The 21,104-nt window shown below is 35.4% G+C and overlaps 1 protein-coding gene across 1 annotated transcript; it reads right to left on the bottom strand.

Annotated features, from left to right (window-relative positions):
• Window positions 1-14,622: 14,622 nt before the first annotated feature.
• Window positions 14,623-17,851, bottom strand: avpr1aa (arginine vasopressin receptor 1Aa). Its single transcript, XM_066724253.1, is given in 3 exon segments — window positions 14,623-15,595; window positions 16,777-17,063; window positions 17,065-17,851. Coding segments are annotated over 3 exon segments (1,257 nt in total). The 5' UTR covers window positions 17,742-17,851; the 3' UTR covers window positions 14,623-15,302.
• Between the last annotated feature and the right edge of the window lie 3,253 nt (window positions 17,852-21,104).

Here is a 21,104-nt window from a genome sequence, read left to right as displayed (position 1 = left end):
GGAAATGATTAATATTATTATTGAAAATAATTTAAGAACGTTCGTTATACTGTAGAACTATAACTTAAATCTGGAATGACAACGTTCAAGAATATCATATAACATACTGTATTTCTTTTTAGTCGATTTACTCATTCATTTACTCATTCGTTTCATTCATTTCACAGTTTCACAGTTTACACTTAGATTTTAATATATATATATATATATATATATATATACAATAATACAATATAAAATGTAAATAACTACTTTTGTCTAAAACGGAAGTTTATAATCTTCGTCTACCCGCTAGCAGTCTAACCAATATGGTTAGCTTTGAGGCACTAAGTCTAAAACAATGGTCTACAATTTTAGAAAAGCAAACCTTGAAGGTAAAACATAGCAAATTGAGGACCAAAAAACATTGGCCAAAATGGTTTAATAGAGGTATGCAAATACATCAAAAGAAAAAGTGTTATAGCGCATTCAAAAGGGATATGAATGAAACAAAATCAAAGAATATGTTGAGCTGCAAAGAGATGTTAAGAAAGGGATCAGGAAAGCAAAGAGGGAAATAGAAAGAAACATAGCTCTTGGAGCTAAAACTAATGCAAAGAGGTTTTTTCAATACTACAAGCAAGAGGTCAATAAAGGAGGAAGTGAAACAAGGGAAAAAATTGAAGTATCTTGGAAAATGAACAAGCTGTGGCAAATGTTCTAAATGAGTATTTCACAGAGGTTTTTACAAAAGAAAAAACAGATAACATGCCACAGGTTAACAATCAGTCCAGTCAAACCCTAAGAGAGATCAGGATAAATGAGGAGGAGGTACTAAAGGGACTAACAGAATTAAAAACAAACAAATCACCTGGGCCAGATGGGATATTTCCAACAGTACTTAAATAAATGAGGGAAATTATTTATAGGCCACTAACTCAAATATTCCAAATGACACTTAGAACAGGGGATGTGCCAACTGACTGGAAGACAGCAAATGTCATACCAATCCACAAGAAAGGGGACAAAACTGAGCCAGGAAATTACAGACCAATCAGTCTCACCTGCATTACCTGTAAAATGTTGCAAAAAATGATTAGACAGAAAATAGAGGAGCATCTTAATGAAAACCATATTCTTGGAGATAGTGAACATGGGTTTAGACGAGGCAGATCATGTCTTACTAATTTGTTAAAGTTTTTTGAACATGCAAGTGCAGCTGTAGATCATGTGAAAGCATATGATATGATATACTAAGATTTTCAAAACGCTTTTCATAAGGTTCCACACCAAAGACTGATCCTCAAATTGGAAGCTGTAGGCATTCAGGGTAATGTAAGTAGATGGATTATTAACTGGTTGATGTAGAGGAAACAGAGGGTGTTGATTAGAGGAGTTGCTTCTAACTGGAGTGAGGTTGTTAGTGGAGATCCACAGGGATCAGTATTAGGGCCTTTGCTTTTTCTAATCTATTTAATGATCTGGACACTGGGATAGTTAGCAAATTTGCAGATGATACTAAAATAGGTGGCTCAGCAGATACAATCTTGGCAGCACAGGTTATTCAAAGGCACTTAGATAATATTCAATTCAATATTCAATTCACTTGGCAGATGAAATTCAATGTGGACAAGTGCAAGGTATTACATGCAGGTGACAAAAATGTCCACTATAATTACACTAGGGGAGGAATAGAACTAGATGAAGTATCGCATGAGAAAGACCTAGGAGTCTATGTGGACTCCTCACTTTCTCCATCCAAACAATGTGGGGAAGCAAAAAAAAAGGCAAACAGAATGCTAGGGCATATTGTCAAAAGTGTAGAATTGGGAACAAGGGCAGTGATGTCCAGACTGTACAATGCACTAGTTAGAGCTCATCTGGATACTGTGTGCAGTTCTGGGCTCCACACTTCAAGAAAGATATCGCTGCTCTAAAGGGAGTTCAGAGGAGAGCAACCAGACTTATTCCAGGTCTGAAGGGAATGTCCTACTGAGAGACTGAGGACCTGAACCTTTTCACCCTGGAACAGAGGAGACTACGTGGGGACTTGATTCAAGTCTTCAAAATCATGAAAGGCATCGACCAACTCAAACCAGAGGAGCTTTTCCAGATCAGCAGGGACACACGCACCCAGGGACACACATGGAAATTGGGCTTCAAGGCATTCAAAATGGAAAACAGGAGACACTTCTTTACACAGAGAGGTGTCACAATCTGAACAAACTCCCCAGCGATGTGGCTGAAGCTAAAAATTTGGGAACATTCTAAAATAGACTGGATAGGATCCTTGATCAGTCAGTTATTAATGGACACCAAACGAGCATGATGGGTCGAATGGCCTCCTCTCGTTTCTAAACTTTCTTATGTTCTTATGTTCTTATGATGTAGCAGAATCCACCAAAAACATTTAAAACAGAAGGTGATTCAGCAGCCAATAGCAGGGCAGGAATGAGAGCCAATCGTAATTCAATTCCTTCTGGCCAATCAGAATGAAGTGATGTCTGAGTCCTGGCAGGGACATTTCATGGTACCTTTCTCATGCCAGCATCCCGATCCCTCAGGGAGCGAGTGAAGGAGCCTAATCGAGCTGTTTGTCCCCTCAATGCTCCTTTCGGCGGAGTGTACAAAGAGCACACAGTGTTTTAGCACTGAAGTCCCAGAACTCTGTGCATTAAAGGCGGAGACACGTCAATTGGGAAAATATGGCAGTGGCGGGAGTATATAAATGTAGTGCTAGCTAGACAGTTGTAGAAATTGTTAAATTTTGTATCACGTAAATTATAATACATAGATAGATAACATAAAATTATTATATAATTATGATTTAAATATGTGATTAGAAAGTTCAGCCAAAAACGTTTTGGCACCTATCAATTAATTAATTACTGAAGTAGTATCCTATAAAACTAGGAGGTGATATTAACAAACAATGTATTTCAAAATTATTATTGTTTTAATAAAATACAGAGACAGATGAGAAGAAAATAATTTGTAGGTACTTTTTCGGTCAAAGGCAAAGGCGCTGAATGCTGGCGCTGAAGTGAGTCCCATTGAGCACTTTTAGCTTCACCCTACACCCTCCTAATCTCAAGTGCACACTCTGTGATGTCAGCACAATGTCATGCAAAATGTACACTTGTCGAAGGGTGTAGGAGCGAGTGTGCGATTTGGGACGCAGCCCGGGTCATGCATGTAACCAGATGCATTGTGGGATACCTGTGTATAAAACAATATATGAGAGATCATGAGATTCAGACAAGTTTAATTTAGAATGCATCATAACATATGCATTTATGAAGTTTCAACATGTTTTTAATATATATTAAAAAAAAGTATATATTGCACTCACTGTCACTACACTTCAGCCACTGCCATTTACAGGGATGATCCCCCGCCCACTGCTGTGAGAGGCTGACCTGACCAGAGGGGCAGGACTGTATTTGCATGTTAGCTATATATTTATTGAACAAAGTCCACATTTAACATTTAGATTTAGATTTAACATTTCGATTTAGATTTAGATTTAACATTTAGATTTAACTTTTAGATTGAACATTTTATATTTAGCATTTATATTTATATTTAACATTTACATTTGTATTTAACATTTATATTTAGAATAAATATTTATTTAAAAGCCATGTATTTATTTTGTGACTCAGAGATTTAGTTAAATATTTAATCAAATGATAAATAATTATTTTTTACAAAATGCTAGATTTAGCATTTAAGTATTTAATTTAAAAAACAAAATATTTATAAATGTGAATAAACATCTTAAGTATTTACTAAATCTGGAAAAAAAAACACAAGATCTAAGTTAAATCTGTGAAAAAGGATACTCGAAAAAAGTTACTGGCTCCCACTTACAATCCCACCTTGATATAAACCCGTATCTATTGCAACTTGCTTATCATTTCAAAATTACTGGGATCAGTGCATACCTGACATCATCGTGTTTATTGTTTTTCATGGGTGGGTGAGCCAAATATTGTAAGCTTTATTTTTTTAAGTTTTCTTTTCTTTCATAGATTGAAGAAAGAACTGATTAATCCACAAGAAAATCTTATAAAATGTATGTTTCTCAATCAGAATTTAGAAGGTCTGTGGCTTTAACTATTATAATACCAATATAAAAATCAGACTACATGCTCATCTCATTTCCTTAAACATTAACTCTGGATTTGACTGATATGCAGAGTAAGTTATTTTGACTTTTGAACACATTTGTCTTCAGTCAAGTTGGGCTTTGAGGATGAAAATAAAAAGATGGTCTAGATGAAAATATAATGCAAATCTGGTTAGCTTACAAATACACATTTTCTTAAATAAACATAAAAGTATTCAAACTAGCAGTTTATGTAATACACCTCACCCTGCCTTTTAGATTTAACCTTCAATTTAAGACTCACCTGTTTCAAAGAGAAATCTCCAAAGTAAGCTGTAGAATTATGCATTAACACTAGATGTCACTATAGAATAGTTTTGAGGAATATAAATATAATATGAACATTATTTTAGTGGCTTTTTCAAGTGGGTTGGAAGATTGATGAAAGTGCTAACCTAGAGAAAAACAGGCTAGATGATAAAATAATAGAATAGATAGAAGATTATTTATTTTTATGATACAAAATGCAGTATCTACTAAAACCCTTGTAAATTGCAGCATCATCTTATGATGTGAAGTGTTCTCATTCAATTCGAAGACAAGTCGCCACATGTAGGCGAGAGGCAAAGGAGGAAGTTTGGCAGTCAGACAGCATGCATTGCAGCTGGGTGGGGAAGTTTACGAGAAAATGTTAGGTTAGAGTCTGACCCTGGAAGAGAATGCTGGATTAGTTTTAGTTTTCAACATCATAGAAATACTCTGAGTTGAATTATCTACTTAATTGTATTCATTGGATTCACTTATGTTTAAAAAAATAAAACTGAAAGAGAGCAAGAAATGTTTAACTATTGTTTTTCTTTTAACCAAAGGTTCATTTTAAATTAATATCAAAATTTCGACCAAGTCAGCACACACATTCTCTGTACTTGTATACTAGTAATCTAGGTAATCTAGTGTTTTACCTTAAGGGGGCAGTATATGATTTTGCTATTGCTGTTGAAATGTGACCTGCTTATATACTACAATGAAGTGAATTACATCAAGACTTGAACAGAAGCAAGATGTGCAGAACAGTTATAAGACAATATATATTTTACAAAACCACTTTACATAGAATTTCTAAAAGAATTCATGAATGTGTGCATGCTTTGCAAATACAGCAGGAATCTTGAGATACGTTTATAATCAATGGAGAATTCCTTCGATGTCTGCTGAGCTAAAGAGCCCTGTGTTTTTCCATTCCTCAGTATGAGCAATGCACAAGACACAAGGCTTGAGAGGGCTAATATTAGCACTCACTAGCAGACAAGTGCATTATGCAAATTGGGACATGTTTATGATCAGCTAGCAGCCACAAAAAAAAAGCAGTAATGTTGATTTCGCCTTAAATTGATAGTATTCTGTGATGTTTGTGATTGTATCTAAGAAAGCAGTTTGCCTTGATAGAAGGATCTAATTAGCAAGATTTTGAAATCGAGTGATCTCCAACTTAATCTTGGGCGAATAGTACCATCTCTATTTGTTTAATCATATGTACACATTCTGCTATAATTCTAAATTGGCATAAATCAACATAATGTTCCACAGGCCACCTGTCCATGATATGTAGGAGATTGCAGTACTTAGGTTTTTCCAAGTGTGTTAAACCGTGAAATGCATACAGCTGATGTGTTCTCTACTTGAGTGTTACCATGTTACTTTAGAAAAAATAAAAGACAAAAACCTAACCAGTCAGTCAGGCTTCTGCACTCCTAAATCCAATATAGAAGGATGTTTTCCTGTGGTAAAAATGCACTTTGGTACTCTGAGAAACAATGGAGAAGATGTAAGTTTAGGGAAACACAGGGCACCATGTACAACAAAACAAACACACAAACATTTAATGTCATTGGACAACATATTAACTCCCATTGCCATCCCTTGTGATCAGCATTTCACTCTGCTTTTGTCTGAAAGAAACCACACTTTTTGTTTTCTTATGCGAAATGGTAATTTGTTGAATAAAGGAATTTAGTGGCCACAATATTTTTGCAGACAAATGGAAAACAATACTTCATTTTGGAGAAGTGACAGCAGCACATTTCTGTGGAAGCTTCTACAACATAAAATTAAATTCTGTGAATGTGTGAATCAAGTCCTGTTTCAGGGGTGAATGGTTATCCCCTGCCGAAAAGACGTTAATATAAGTATGTACAGTCTCAGTTACCACATGTTTGTCATGTGATGCTTGTGCACATCCTGCATAATATTTGTGAGCTGAAGTGAACATGAACTGTCAATTTGCTACTTCTAAACCTTACTTTTATGACACTATTTTATTGGCTATTTAAATTGAGTTCCACATCATGGAAAAGTACAAAATCAACATGTGATAAGAAAGCAAACAAAGTAACTTAGACCTTTGTAAAGCTTATGAGCACTGCACTGTTTGTCAGTCTCTTGTAAGTAAGAAGCAAACTATTAGTTATAAATTGGGATTACTTAAAACACACAGAATTCTGCAGTATTGGAATTAATGTTGAATGTGGTTTTAAGTATGCTCTTTTGCAGTGCCATGATTTTTCTGTATTTAGAACACAGTTGGGGAGTTAATAATAATAATAATAATAATAAGAAGAAGAAGAAGAAGAATATTGTTTTTTATATTGGCAGTATGTAGTCAGAAGCATTGACCATTTATTATGAAAGTAATTGTAGGTGTTCTTACTAATACTACATTTCTTCAGAGGCAGAATAGAGGAGGGTCTGAAATCTGTTTTAATTAATTACACAAACAGAAATACATTGCAATATTTCCTCTCTAAAATAGAATCGAATATAGAAACATATGTTACAAATATGTTTGTTTTTTATCATCATAATTAATCCTTTTTCACCTAAGTGCTGATAATGAGAATATAGCAAATGTCCGTTTTTCAGTTTGAACATAACAGTTATATTAGTCTAAAGAGTTTATTCTTTGTTGCAAATTAAGTGTAATTAAGTGTTTTAATGCCTACTGTGTTTCAGATTTCTGTTCTAGATTCTGTATGTATATATATATATATATGTGTGTGAATTATTATTCTGTCTCTCTATAATACTAAGGCAAACATTGTACACAGACTTGCATTGTAAATTAAAACATACTTACAAATATAAAAGGACAATCAAAAGATAATTTAATACTAGACTTACATTGTATAATGTATTGTTTTAGGAGATAAAGGATTCTCAAAAAAACGTACCTGGCAAGATAGAATGTCACAAAAAAGTGATTTAATATATCAATCAATATCCTACCATTTAGGTATAAATGGACAGTTGTATATTTTTTATTTTTTTATTTTTAAGTTTTCCTGAAATTATATTTAATGGTGAACAATGATGCATTGTGATAATGTATTGGACCAAGTTACAAATTATATTTTCAGAGGATTAACTTTTTATTTTTTAAAACACAAGCTTTATCTTACTGTATGATAATGTGTAGTTTTAATTAAATATAGTATAGTATAGTATACATAAATCAACAGTCCATCACTGAAAAGCAATCATAATTCATGGGCATGTGCCTTAGTATAAGGCAGTCTTTGTCTTCAGTTGTCTATATTAAGTCCTCTGTAATAAAATATCATATTTGGTTTGTTCCTCATTTTTCTTTTGTTTGTGTTAGAAGGCTTACAGGGGGCAATACAAAAATTGGTCTTTGAGTTTTCCAGATACTGGCTTTACCTTCAATATGTAAGACAATATGCTGCTAATTTGAAGTACAAATTCTAGAGGCCATCTGTCCATAGTTCATGGAAGATCAAAGTCCCTATGATTTTAAGGAAATACAGAAGAGTTCTAATAAAAGATAATATTTTGAACTGATATTCTTTTGGAAAGTGCATGCTGTTAAAGCACATTCTGATCCTTTATTCCTTCCAATTTTTCTGTCAATTTTCAATTAACGTCAGAAGTGTACAACTCCAGTTCTGCATGGTTGCCTGTGATCATGAACACATTCGAAGAAAACAAAACCTTAAACCTTTTATCAAGGTCATAAAGTCTATGTATTCCATTCAATTAATTATTGGCACTTTGAATCCGGATATGCTTTATTAAAAACATTTACAATATGTTTCATTAATCAGATAATGTGTATTAATGTTATAATATTAAATGCAGAAGTGTTTACACATCTAATAATAAAACATTGTAAAACAATCAGGTAATAAAAATGCTGGGAAAATTAATTTCAAATAGATGATGACCCCAAACACACTCCCAAGAAATTAATCATACATTTAGTTTTTAATATTCCAAGTTTCATACAGGATGTATAATGAAAGGTACCTGCCCATGACTTACTTTGAGGTGTTGCAATATATTTCAAAGTCCTGTCAATTTGTACACTTTAGACACTAATATAAGGGATTGGGAGGATTCCATCTTTGTATGTTGTTTTGCTCAAATTGGATGATTGAATAAACTTTAATATAGCGTACTATGAAATTGTGGAGCGGAATAAGAATATTTAAGGTGATTAAAGGAGAAAGATTTTCTGGTAAATGAACTATTTCTTTCAGAGAGTGAATAACAGTGCTGCTAACATCTGCTCAAGGCGTGCATTTTATAGGGAGAGTAGAAGTGCAGATGTAGTGAGGAACCAGGGCCATTATTGACTGGAATGCTTTAATCCTACATAATTTCTCACAGACTTTGGGCAAGTCTATTTAGCCTCCCTGCTTCAGTGACTGATGGAAATTAATATAATCGGTTTATATATTTTAGTGAGGTGAATGCAAAATGATTCCAGGTCTTCACTTGTGGAAATTAACTCAAGTGTTTATACAGCATAGGGGAAAGCAATGGCATATTATAATCTGTTCTGAAGCACTACTTTATTAGATTTAATAAAATAATATTGCTTATAAAATGAGGATTTGTCACGCATCTGTGCAGGGATAAGGCAGGAAGTATTTTCTCCATCATTGGGAATGGAAGCTGTTAAGTTGTTTCCTAAATTTATTGGACTAAGTAAGTGTCAATGCCCCAAACTTTTCAGCGAGTGATTAGACAGAAATGCTTCAAAAACTATAAAAGGCTTTTTGTGAGAGAAAAATATATAAGCAATCATATAGTGTCTTGACATATCAGTTTCAAAGTCAAATGTGAACATGGATGGTCTGAAGGGCACACATGCCAAAAATTATAAGACAAATAGCCAGACATTTTACCCAAGCCCAAATGCAAAGTGAAGCAGAAATACAAATAGTCCTTTTATTAGTTACTTGAACAACGTCCAATCTCAAAAGACTCCGTAACTAAGAATTATAAATATTAATAATCAATTTCCTTCAGCGGGGTTATCTTACTAATGAAGGCTTAATCTACCATTTGGCAATGCTTTGTGTTCACAGACGTTCGTGATGTGAAAGCTGCTGTTAAAGTCTCACATATGCTGGACACATTTTTCTGAAAGTGCATCCACAAGTAGAGTACGTTTTCACCCTCCTGTCTGGTACCTTTATAATGCTTTTGTACTACTGACATTTAGAAAAAATATTTTGAAAAGGATTATACAAATTATGTGCTGGACAGATGCTGGGCAGATGCTTTTGATAACATCCATAAAGATACATGGATGGCCAGTTAAATTATATGCATGTCAGTCAATTGGTCAATCAAAGCTGAAAATACCAATTTTCTTTGGAATTGTCTTTAATGCATTACCCTGCCACCGTGAACACCAGGCATAATAGACCTTCAATAAGGTTAAATGCACAGTGCATTCATGTAAACAGCGGTAAAAATGTTAAGGAATTTGGGAAAGTAAATTAAAAGAATATGGTTACAAAGTGCTTTCTGCTTCAAGAATCTGAACGATGCTAGAAAATGTTTACAAGGTCTACATAAACAACAAACAGAGAAACCAAAAAATTAAGACATATCTTTGTATCTTTTTGGTTTGTTATTCAAAGGATTACTGTTTTTGCCAACTTACTGCCACTCTACTATTATTTAGAAAATGAAGTTGTAAGTAAAAAAAAGTATTACAAGCATTTAGCCAGTATGTTTTTTCATAAATACTCCTTTAAGTATTAAATAACATTGAGACAGGTTGTGATTGTTGGAGCAAATCATGCTCTCAATGTGCTGTGCATTGCTAACGGTCAAATGTAATTTAAACATCTTCCTAAACATTTCATGTTTTTGTTTATTAAATTTTATAAATGTTTCATGCACAGATGAAGGAAAATAGAAATCAACACACGCGTCTTTCCTGTCATCTTCGATTAATACCATTGTCACACTACTGAGCATAATGGAGAAACAAAACTAAGTTTAGTATGTAGTGTTCAAGTAGCTTGGCAGATGTTAAAGAATTAGGTCAATCATAACAATATTTTGCAGCCTGTTGTAGGTCTGAAATGAATGGTACTTTTCTCTGAGACCCACTTTTTTTGGCGGAGCATTGGAAATGAAAAATAAATACATACATACATACATAAATAAAATCACAGAAACATACCTTGAATCATTCGTGCAGGTGGTCATTGTTAAATTAAAGTCAGGGAGCTTTATACTGCTTTAAAAATACTCAGCTAAATCCCCATTCTTGCCTGGGGCTCATAAGGGTGGCAGACCACCTAGCAGTTCCCACCTAAGGGAGGGGGATGTCCTAGCAGCTACCAGCAGAGGGCTCAACTAAACTAAACCAAAGGTTCAAATCGAGGAAAGGTGTCCCAGGTTGATAGATTCAGTCAGGAAAAATAATGCATAGGTTTTATTACATCAAAGCCACCTACAGTACACAGGGGATGCAACTGAAACCCCCTGCACACAAGCTAGGTCTTCAAAAACACAGCTGAGTGGACTGGAGTAAGATGTTACCCAAACTCCTGATATACAGTGTTAGGCTACGGAGTCCAGCAGCAATCTGATGTGTGCGACACTGAAGGGTGTATTGACCAAACCCAGTCTTGCTGAAATCTCATGATATCCTGGCAGCTGTCATAATATCATTGAGCTTGATTCAATTATAATTGTGAATATAATATGCAGTCAGGAATTATCAGGAGATTATTCCCCTACCAATGCTTTAATTCTCTCAGGACCATGCAAATCCAGTCCAAAACATAACTATAAACTGATATCAAAGTCCTGTACTAGAAAGCCCTGCTCTGAGAACAGACCAATCACTGTCTGGACTACAGCTGTCTGTTCCAGTGAAGGTTGTTTTTCTGGTGACAAACAGGAGAGAAAAAAAGCCCCATTTTGTTTCGTGCTTACATTGGTTAGTAAGAAAATAGTTTATCACAAGTTTGGCTCTTATTTCATTTAGTCACCCAAGAATATATGACAATTTCACTTTTAGTTCATTCTGCTTTAAGGTCATATTCACATCAGTTATGTGACTATGGAAAGTTTGCTGGAAAAGCCAATAAATAGGTGGAATTTAGCTGAAGGCTGGATTCCCTCATCCTTAGTAGATTGGGGGTGGGGGAGTGAGAACTCAGTGAAAGACATGTTTTTTATTACTTGTTTTCTCTCTGGATAGATACATGTTTATGTTTTTTTTTTTTTGTTCGTATTTGAACAGAAAGCAACACTTGGAGTATGTCTCTTCTCATCTTGAACTTTGCAGTGTAATTTTATGTGAAATTCTTGTAATTCCTTACGTACAGTATTATAAACTTAAGAACAGGAAGTTCTGCTTTTCACACTTGTACTTTGTATGCAAACTCAAGCTTCATTTATATACCAGATACATTTTACCTGCACTTATCAGGTAAACTTATCATGCATTTGCATTTCTGTGCAAACAGTGGTAAGACTTTCACCTGCTCAGCACAATATACTAATGCCACTTATCATATTGTAGCAGAGTGTCACATCCTGTATTTGTTATAGACTCTGAACACATTCAGACTGTTTAATTTAACATGCAACACATTACCACAGCACCTCTGCTGATGTTTACTATTATTAGGACTGTTTTCATCTTGGAACGTTAAAGTTTTGAGAGAGGGTCCTCAATATGGTGCCCACAGGTATCTTTGTGTGAAATGTGCCTGCTGTGCCTGCTACACAACCTGTATATTTGTGAGTGTATGACTTCCAGACTTTTGCTGTCAGGAGGGTGATTGATACATATTGAGGAAGAAAGGGTGTTAGGCTTGCTATTGTGATATTCTGGACAGCAATTAATGCACTGCCTGCATTGATGGTTTTAGGGTGAGGGCCCATACATCCTCATTGACAAGCATACCTTGGATACTATGGCACTATTGTGGTAAAAATATGGTAAAAAGTGTCTGCAATATATCCATATATTTTTTTATGAACTTCAAATGTAATGCTTTTTCCAGTTAGAATGCTCATTCACCTTGTTTTAATGTCTTCATCATTATTTAATATTTCATATAAATTAATATTTATTTTGAAAAATCTGTGCATTTTATGTACTAATCATAAACATGAATAGTTATAATAATGATACGCTAGGCCTCATACAAAGGTTGATATTTTTCAGGACTTTTGGTTACCTTAATAATTTTGAATGTAGAGCCAGTTAATGAAAACCAAGAAACATGTAAAAGCTGTAGCAATGCATTTATTTAAACATGTATTTCCAATATATTTTTATTTCTTCAGAAATATTTACCTACAAAAATATTTGCATGGTCCTATAATGTGTAGTGCATTAGATTTTCATGCTTGATAAAATATTTCAACCTCCCTAAAAATGTCAGTACATATGTCCTTAACTTTTAGCATACTAGAAATATTCAGAAAGAAAGTTTTTAACTATGCCAGTTTTAAAAACAATGACAATTTACAATTAATATCTCCCTTTTCTCAGGTTTCATAAGTTCATAACGGACAAATAATAATAAAAAAAGGATTTAGGGTAACATCTAAACAGTTAAATAAATCACTGAATCATCTTTGGCAATACACATGCTTATCTGGTGATATTAAGAAACAAATGTGCTACATACAATATATTTAAAATGTAACAAAAATTTGAGCAAAACATACCAACACAAAATAGTTGTATGCCATAAAATATATAATACGAGAAAATATCTTGCAATAAGATATTGTATCCCAAGCTTTTCACTTGGGATACAACAGATAACTGACATATTTCCTCCACAAAAAGTAATTTTTGAATTAAATTAAAAACAAAATACTACGCTATGGCATAGACCTTTTATATTCATTATGACAAGCTTGATTTATTTGTCAGTGATTGAGAAATACATTACTTGTAAGACTCACTCTCACAAAATATTTATTCTGAAAGGTCACGATAACCTCATGTGGGAATTTCAGTTTATGTAAACAATTAAGATGTATTTTTGAGGCTTAATGAAGATGAGATGGAATTAAATACAGAGTGTGTAAATACACAAATATTACTAAATGTATCCTTTTGTTATGAAGCGATAATATGAATGCCAGATTGATACAATAACATTTACAAAATATTTTGTAAAAATCTTCCTTAACATATCATAGTGTTTTAAAAATAAAACCATTCTTGGTTAGTCTTTTTTCTACTCACACTGATTACAACTAAAATGCAATAAATAGGCCCTTGCAAAGCAAATAGCAACCATTAAACAAATAAAGCAATTAAAACAAACTTAACCTCCACATATGAGTCACACAATCTTGAGTTATGTTGGACATTTTGTTCCTCAATAAATTTTGCTTTCTGTCATAACACTAAGTTTTAAAAGTAATAAGTAATTTGAAAGATGCAGAAACTTAAAGATAATTAATTTGGTATTTTGTTTTCAGTCAAGTAGGACAGGAAATGTTTTATAAGTAATTCTGCTGGTCCAGTAACGTTTTCACATTTGATTAAACTATTTTGTCAAGGGTATGTAGATAAGCTGGTGAAAATCTTCATTCTAAATACTTATGGTTTTATTAAATGAAAAGTAAAACTTTCTTGAAGCTTTGCTTATTTCATTATAAAATAGTTCTCTCTGTTGAGCTGTTTTTTTTTGGATTTCTATAACTATATTTAAGACATTAAATCGAGTGCAAAACTAAAGCTCATTTTAAGTATTCCCCTGTAAATATGAATCTTCAGACAACCATTAAGACTTTATAGTCTTAATAATATATATTAACCATATACTTATATAGTCTTAATAACGTATTGGATACATACATTTTATTTCAGTTGGGCTTATTTTAGGTGACTCGGGAAAGCAGAAAAATCTATTTCAGCACTTCTCTATTTCTTCTGGTTTACATGTGTCCAGCTGCGTGTTTTGGGATTGGAAGTTGCCTCGGTGAAAATATTGCATTATGCTAAATAATAATGGAATTTTATTCATAAAGTATTTACTTTGGACTTTCAACCACAGTTGTCGTATTATTTTCCGCATCATTCTTCCTCACTTGTGTTTGCATAGCTACCACATTTTCTGTGTCTCTGGTAGTTGTGTATGTACTCCAGTAAGTAACAATTGTCATTTTCTCTTGAATCGAATATATATATATATATATATATATATATATATATATATATATATATATATATATATATATATATATATGTTAATTTGAAAAATAGGTACATACAATAATTTTCTGTTCAAATGGATATTGTGTGAATTTAAATATTAGATAGGCTACTTTAAAATGAAAACGTTTTATAGAATATACAGAGTAAACCAATATCAGGTAATGAAGTAGAAAAAACAGCTGTGCAATTCTAAAGCATACCTTGCGAGAAGAAATAAAAAAATATTAAACAAGTGCATATTCTCATGATAAACCTGAATCTGACTTACAAGACAGTAACAGGTAGCAGGTTGTCAAAGGTAAAATCAAGTTACAATACAGCCAATAACACAAATGCAAAGTTCCAGAGCTACAGATGTTTTTGTATTCAATTTTTTGTCCAATCAGTTATCAACTAAATTGCATCTTAATATGTGGAAAACTTCAGGTCTTTCAACATTGGACAAGAAAACAATCCATTTAGTAACAATTCGTTGAATGATGTATACATTCCTACGTACTGACACTTTAAATACATTAAACTGTTCAACTGTTTTATCTGTAATCCCTTATAAAACGAAATTTTCCCCCCATTGTGTTTTTCCTTTGGGGGCGTGGGAGGCTATTTCTACGATCTTTAAAAGTCGGTCGGTTTGCAAGTGTATATCAGTTAAATAAATAAATACAAAATAAATAAACACTTCGAGAGATTGCTTTAGGATTCAACTGGGATGGACCTGCAGGATTTGGGGGAGTTGTCGTAGTCCCTCCAGGTCCCGATGCTGCAGTCGGGACTCCGGTTGTGGATCCTGGTTAGGAGCGTGTTCCTGCGCAGGCTGCTGTCCGAGTCCTGCTTCTTAAACCTCGGCCTCATCTGCCGGCTGCAGGGGAAGCAGTTGGCAAAATCCTGCAAAAGGTGCCCGCTGAAGATCATGTAAATCCACGGGTTGCAGCAGCTGTTCAGGCTGGCGAGCAGCGCCGTCAGCGTCACGGCCGTGTTCTCGGACTCTGGGGGACAGAAAGCCGAGAGACAAGACTTCAGCTGCGCCGCGTCTCTGCGCCAGATGAACCGGGTTTGCGCAACCGCCCTGCGCAGACCATTTCTCAACAGCGCTTGGCAACAACACTGCACGCTTATTTATACAGAAATGTATTTGTATTTGCACATTTCATGAAACGTACATGTAAAGGTTTTCATTTCAGGTATGTTCAGTTTATGCCTCCAACATGCTTCTTTTTTCCGAGTTAGAAAAATGAAGGAACCTCGGTGATCTTTTTCTTATACTTCGTTTGGGATCTCATGAAATAATGCAAAGACGTTTACGTGCATAACATTGAAGTTTATAAAATGATCGAAAATCACTTTAAAACAAATTTGTACATTGCGTCTGTTTTCCCCAATGCTATTTCCATCGATCACACATCGTTTTGTTATGCTACTTTCCAAATGATCTGGATTATAATTAGTGCTGTTAGGAAAATCACTTATGACTGGAGGGGGAGGGGGGGGGGGGGGGTGCTAAAATGATCTAATCCAGTGGTTTTCAATCCTAGTCCTGGGGACCCCCTACCCTGCTGTTTTTTGTTCCAACTGAGCTCTTAATCATGTCATTACTAGTAGCGTACTTAAATTAACCAAAATTGTACTAATTTGCCTAATCTGAGATATTAAATTACTTTAAACAGTTGTAGATTTCATCTTAAGTAAGAAACTGTTGATATAACTTGAAATCTCCAATGTTATAAACTAAATCGTCTGAAAAGTAAAATTAAGCAAATTAGTTCAATGTAGGGTTCAATTAAGTATTTGGACGTTTGGTTGGAACAAAAACCACCAGAGCATTGATTGGGAACCAGTGATGTATTTAATACTGTTATCTCTCTCTCTCTCTCTCTCTCTCTCTCTCTCTCTCTCTCTCAAAAGAGTGAAACATTTCATATACATATTATCCCACCAGTTTTCTTTAGGGTTTTCCTGTCAACAAAATATTCTTGAAATATGTAGACATGATGATATATTTAGCAAACACTGCGTACCAAAATATAAATGCATCCTTGTTGCAAACGGCCCTGCTTTCCAATTTTAAAACAATCTTTCCGCACGAATTATAGAAAATACATATCAGTCCACTTTGCCATGAGTCAGCTGACTGGTTACAAAAACAAAACCTACTAACAGAAACACTTACCGTGCCAGCTGAAGTTTTCGTCCCAGACCGACCACATCTGCACAACGAAAAATGGAGACCAGCACACAATGTAAGCCAGCACAATGACAAAAGTCATTTTCACCGTCCTCAGCTTGGCTCTGGAAATAGTCCTGATGCTGCTCACAGAAGATGGGACCATCATTCCGTTCTTGGACGCAGTTTCCCCGGCGTTCTTCTGAGTCTTGTACTTGATGTTCTGCCAGATGCTGTAGCAGATGAAGCCATAGCACACCATGAGGATGACCACGGGGACGAGGGATACCGAGGGTCATCCATGTGACGTACGCCTTGACACCCCATGGTTGGATGAAGTGTCCCCAACAGTCATAGACGCCCGAGCCATTGTGGATCTCGCTCAAGGAGAAGATGAAATACTGCGGAGTGCTGAGCACCAGACTGCACACCCAGGTGCTGATGATCATCCAGTAGGATCTTTGGGTGGGCTGCTGCAGTGTCTTCAGCGGGTGGCAGATGGCTATGTAGCGGTCCAAAGTCATCATGACCATCATGTAGGTCGAGGCAAACATGCCTAAAACTTGCAGGTGCTTCACAATTCTGCAGAGGAAATCTGGCCCGTAAAAGCGAAAGGTCACTTCCCAGCAGAGTTGCGGGAGCACCTGGAAAAACGCCACGACGAGATCGGCCAGGCTCAGGTGCTTAATGAAAAGGTGCATCCGGGACATCTTCTTCTTGGTCTTGTACAGCGCCAAGAAGACGCTCAGGTTTCCGATGACCGCCACCAGAAAGGTGATGCCGAGGAGTGTAATCTCCAGTTTGGCCACATATTCGTCTCTCCCATAGGTGTCGTCGCTTTCATTTTTGGCACCACTGCGGTTGCTGATCAGGGGCTCGTCTTTGGCGCTCACCTGCAGGGACTGGTTATCAAGATCAGTGAAATTGCGCATGCCTGCGGAGTAGAAGAGCACGTTGATTGGGAAGTGCATGGTCCTCTCCTCGTCCCTGCGGCTCCCCAGCTCGCCAAAGTGTCGGAGAAGCAGAGTCCTGTTGCTTCTCTGTGCTGCCTACTAATGCAATACATGAGCACTGCCTGAACTGGGAAGCTTGGGGGCTTTATAAAGCGCTTCATATTTCAATCAGCACTTCAGTTCTTCACGCAACCAAACCCCCTTCGTCTACGACAGCGCCTAGTCATGCACTGCATCACTGTGCAGAACCCCCTCCCACCACCAAATGGTGATACAAAACACACACACAAACTTTCCACACTATTTCTTTACAAGCAGAAACATTGTCCATAGTGTTGTGTTCAAAGTCAACCGCGTGTGTGAAGTCTGAAGTCTTTTTATTTATTTTTTAATGGGGATTGCTTCTCTTTCAACTGTCATTTGATTTGGACATAGCCTATATATGTGTGGTGATATTTCATGCACATCTAAAAGGTGATGTTTATAAGTTTGCTATTCAAAATGATGATGAGAAAACACCTGTCCATTCCTCGGCTGTATGCAGAGCTGTGAAGGTAGGGGGTGAGTGGGGGTGAGAACAGAAATTGCATCCCATTCCCGGTTAAGCAGTCAGTTGATATGAATGTGATTAATAGTCAGATAAGATTGGATTCCAGTTAATCATCCATTGTTTAATTTACTCTTGGACTAACCCCAATCATTAACTTTAACACGCTGATATGATAGCTGCTTTGGCGTTTAAATATAGATACTGTGTTTATTCCACAGGGCACACAAAGACATCACTTCTCTGCTCAAACTAGTATAAAGATAATGTAAAACTGTGATTGTGCTGTGTATTTCTTTAAAAGGTAATTATACAGTTCCCACTATGTTTTAATGATATAAAACTGGGTATAGTGTGGTCATCCCCTCCGGCCGAGCTCAGACTGACCCGAGTCCGCATTGCTGTGCCTGGGCTGGAGCCACCCCGCGAAGAGCGCTTTAAAGGGAAGACTGCCCTCTGCTGTTCACTGAATTTACCCATCACACATGCATCATTCATCTGCATATATAGTCATTGTAATGTAGCTTTGCCCTAAGATGTATTTTCTACTGTTGATTTTAATTGTATTGTATTGTATTGTATGGTTTAACTGTATCTTAAAGCTTCTATTTTAGGCTATTGTATTTTAGATTACTATTTATTATAGAAATAATAGTTTAGTAATTGATAATTGTAATCTTTATCAGGCATTAGCTTAGGTGTGTAAAAAGGGTGTTTCTTTTACATCTGGGGGAGTTGGGTGAGACAGTTTAGGTCAGTGGCGTTTCTTTATATTGCTTTATTGGGTGGTTGTATATTGCTTTGTGTATTTATTGGTTGCCTTATGAGTGAGTGGTTTGGTTTAGATTTAATTTAAGTTCTCCTTTGAAGTGTGAGGTGGTTTTCTTATGAGTTGGTGTATATTGTGACTTGTATTTTGTGAGGATTAGAGACGGCCTCTGACCTTGCTGTTTTCCCCATAACCCAAGTATCCTTCTATTTCTATATTGTCTGCAAATGACTATTTACAAACTGGTTTCTGGCATTCTGTACTTTTTACCTATATATATATACATATATATATATATATATACATATATATATACATATATATACATACATATATATATATATATATATATATATATATATATACATACATATATATACATACATATATATATATATATATATACATACATACATATATATATATATACATACATACATATATATATATATATATATATACATACATACATATATATATATATCCTGTCTTGGTTTAAATCTGTAGTATACAGATTAATCTGTATACCTTACCGGGTACAAAAAAGTAATGTCAGTGAACCCAATATTTAACACACCCACTAGGGATGCGAATCGAATCGACAAATTCATAGACAACCCATTCCCATTTCATCCTATAGTTTGAGCAACGGACAAAAGTAAAATACATTTGCAGGGTACATGACTAAATAGTCCTATTGATGCATTTAGTCTTGGATTAGCAATTAGCCCGCATACAACTTGTTTTAAAGATGTATGTATTGTACATTTAAGGAGTGACTAATAGTAAAACAAAACAAATAGCCTGCAAGAAAAACATCCCAATTCATCGAACCGTGTTTTTCTCTGTACATCAAAACAGATTCTGTTGTATTTATTGCTTTTGTTGATTTGAATACTGTACTGTCTGACAATGTGTAATTGCCTTTTAAAATCATTCTCTAGAACCGCTTCTCCACTAATGCGTGTCTCACGTCTGGCAGGCGTGAAACTTGCGCTAGTTACGCACTTATGCAAACTCTTTGTGTTTGTGAAAGAGAGAGAACTTGACTTAATGATTAGAAACGTAGAGTTGGGCTAAAGGGAAATGGAAAACGAAATCTGTCAATGGACTTTGTTCTTAGAAGTCGAGTTGCTCAATGAAACCAGTGGCATGAACTGAGTTTGCTCTGTAGCCGCTCAGTGTTTGAAGATGCCGGAGAGATGATGGATGTTGCAAATGAAACGTGCAAACACTCCTGTTGCGCTCGTCTCTTTGGTTGCATTTAATACCGGTGCTTATTACAACACAGCACCTGTGATCGGTCCATGTAACCCGCCTGGATTCTTGTCTCAATGCATTCGTGAATGCAGATTTATTCCTGGGAGAGACGTGGTGGAGATCTTGTAAAGACTGATACACTGTTGTTATTTTACAGACTCTGGGTGGCTGTTATTTTACACGTAGATACAATTTTAAGCTTTTGTATATTGTCAGTTTTTTGAAATCCGAAATAAATGATTCAACATTAAATTGTTGTAGTCTTCTGTTTAGATCTGTTGATTTAGTCACAAGGGTATAGCGGCAGTCGAAAGTCCACATGGACGAGTTAACAGGAATGAATTGATTTCATATTAGAATATACAAACGCTCTGAATAGAATTTAAGATTATATTAAATAAATGTTAAATTACTGCAAACGCCCTTAGTAATGAAGCCAACATACTGCTTAATGCATTGTCTTACAAGATCAGCTGCCCATCGCCCTCTAGCGAGGTCTTATCCAACAAATGCATTTGTTCAAGCTTTGCTTCATTTTACTGACCTCCCCTTCTAGGCATATACAGTGAGGGAAAAAAGTATTTGATCCCCTGCTGATTTTGTACGTTTGCCCACTGACAAGGAAATGATCAGTCTATAATTTTAATGGTAGGTGTATTTTAACAGTGAGAGACAGAATAACAACAACAAAATCCAGAAAAACGCATTATAAATTGATTTGCATGTTAATGAGGGAAATAAGTATTTGACCCCTTCGACTTAGTACTTGGTGGCAAAACCCTTGTTGGCAATCACAGAGGTCAGA

This window comes from Amia ocellicauda, chromosome 15, assembly GCF_036373705.1.
Source record: "Amia ocellicauda isolate fAmiCal2 chromosome 15, fAmiCal2.hap1, whole genome shotgun sequence".
Lineage (NCBI taxonomy): Eukaryota > Metazoa > Chordata > Actinopteri > Amiiformes > Amiidae > Amia > Amia ocellicauda.
The sequence above is the reverse complement of the archived record's forward strand: the minus strand, read 5'-3'. Positions and strand labels throughout refer to the sequence as shown.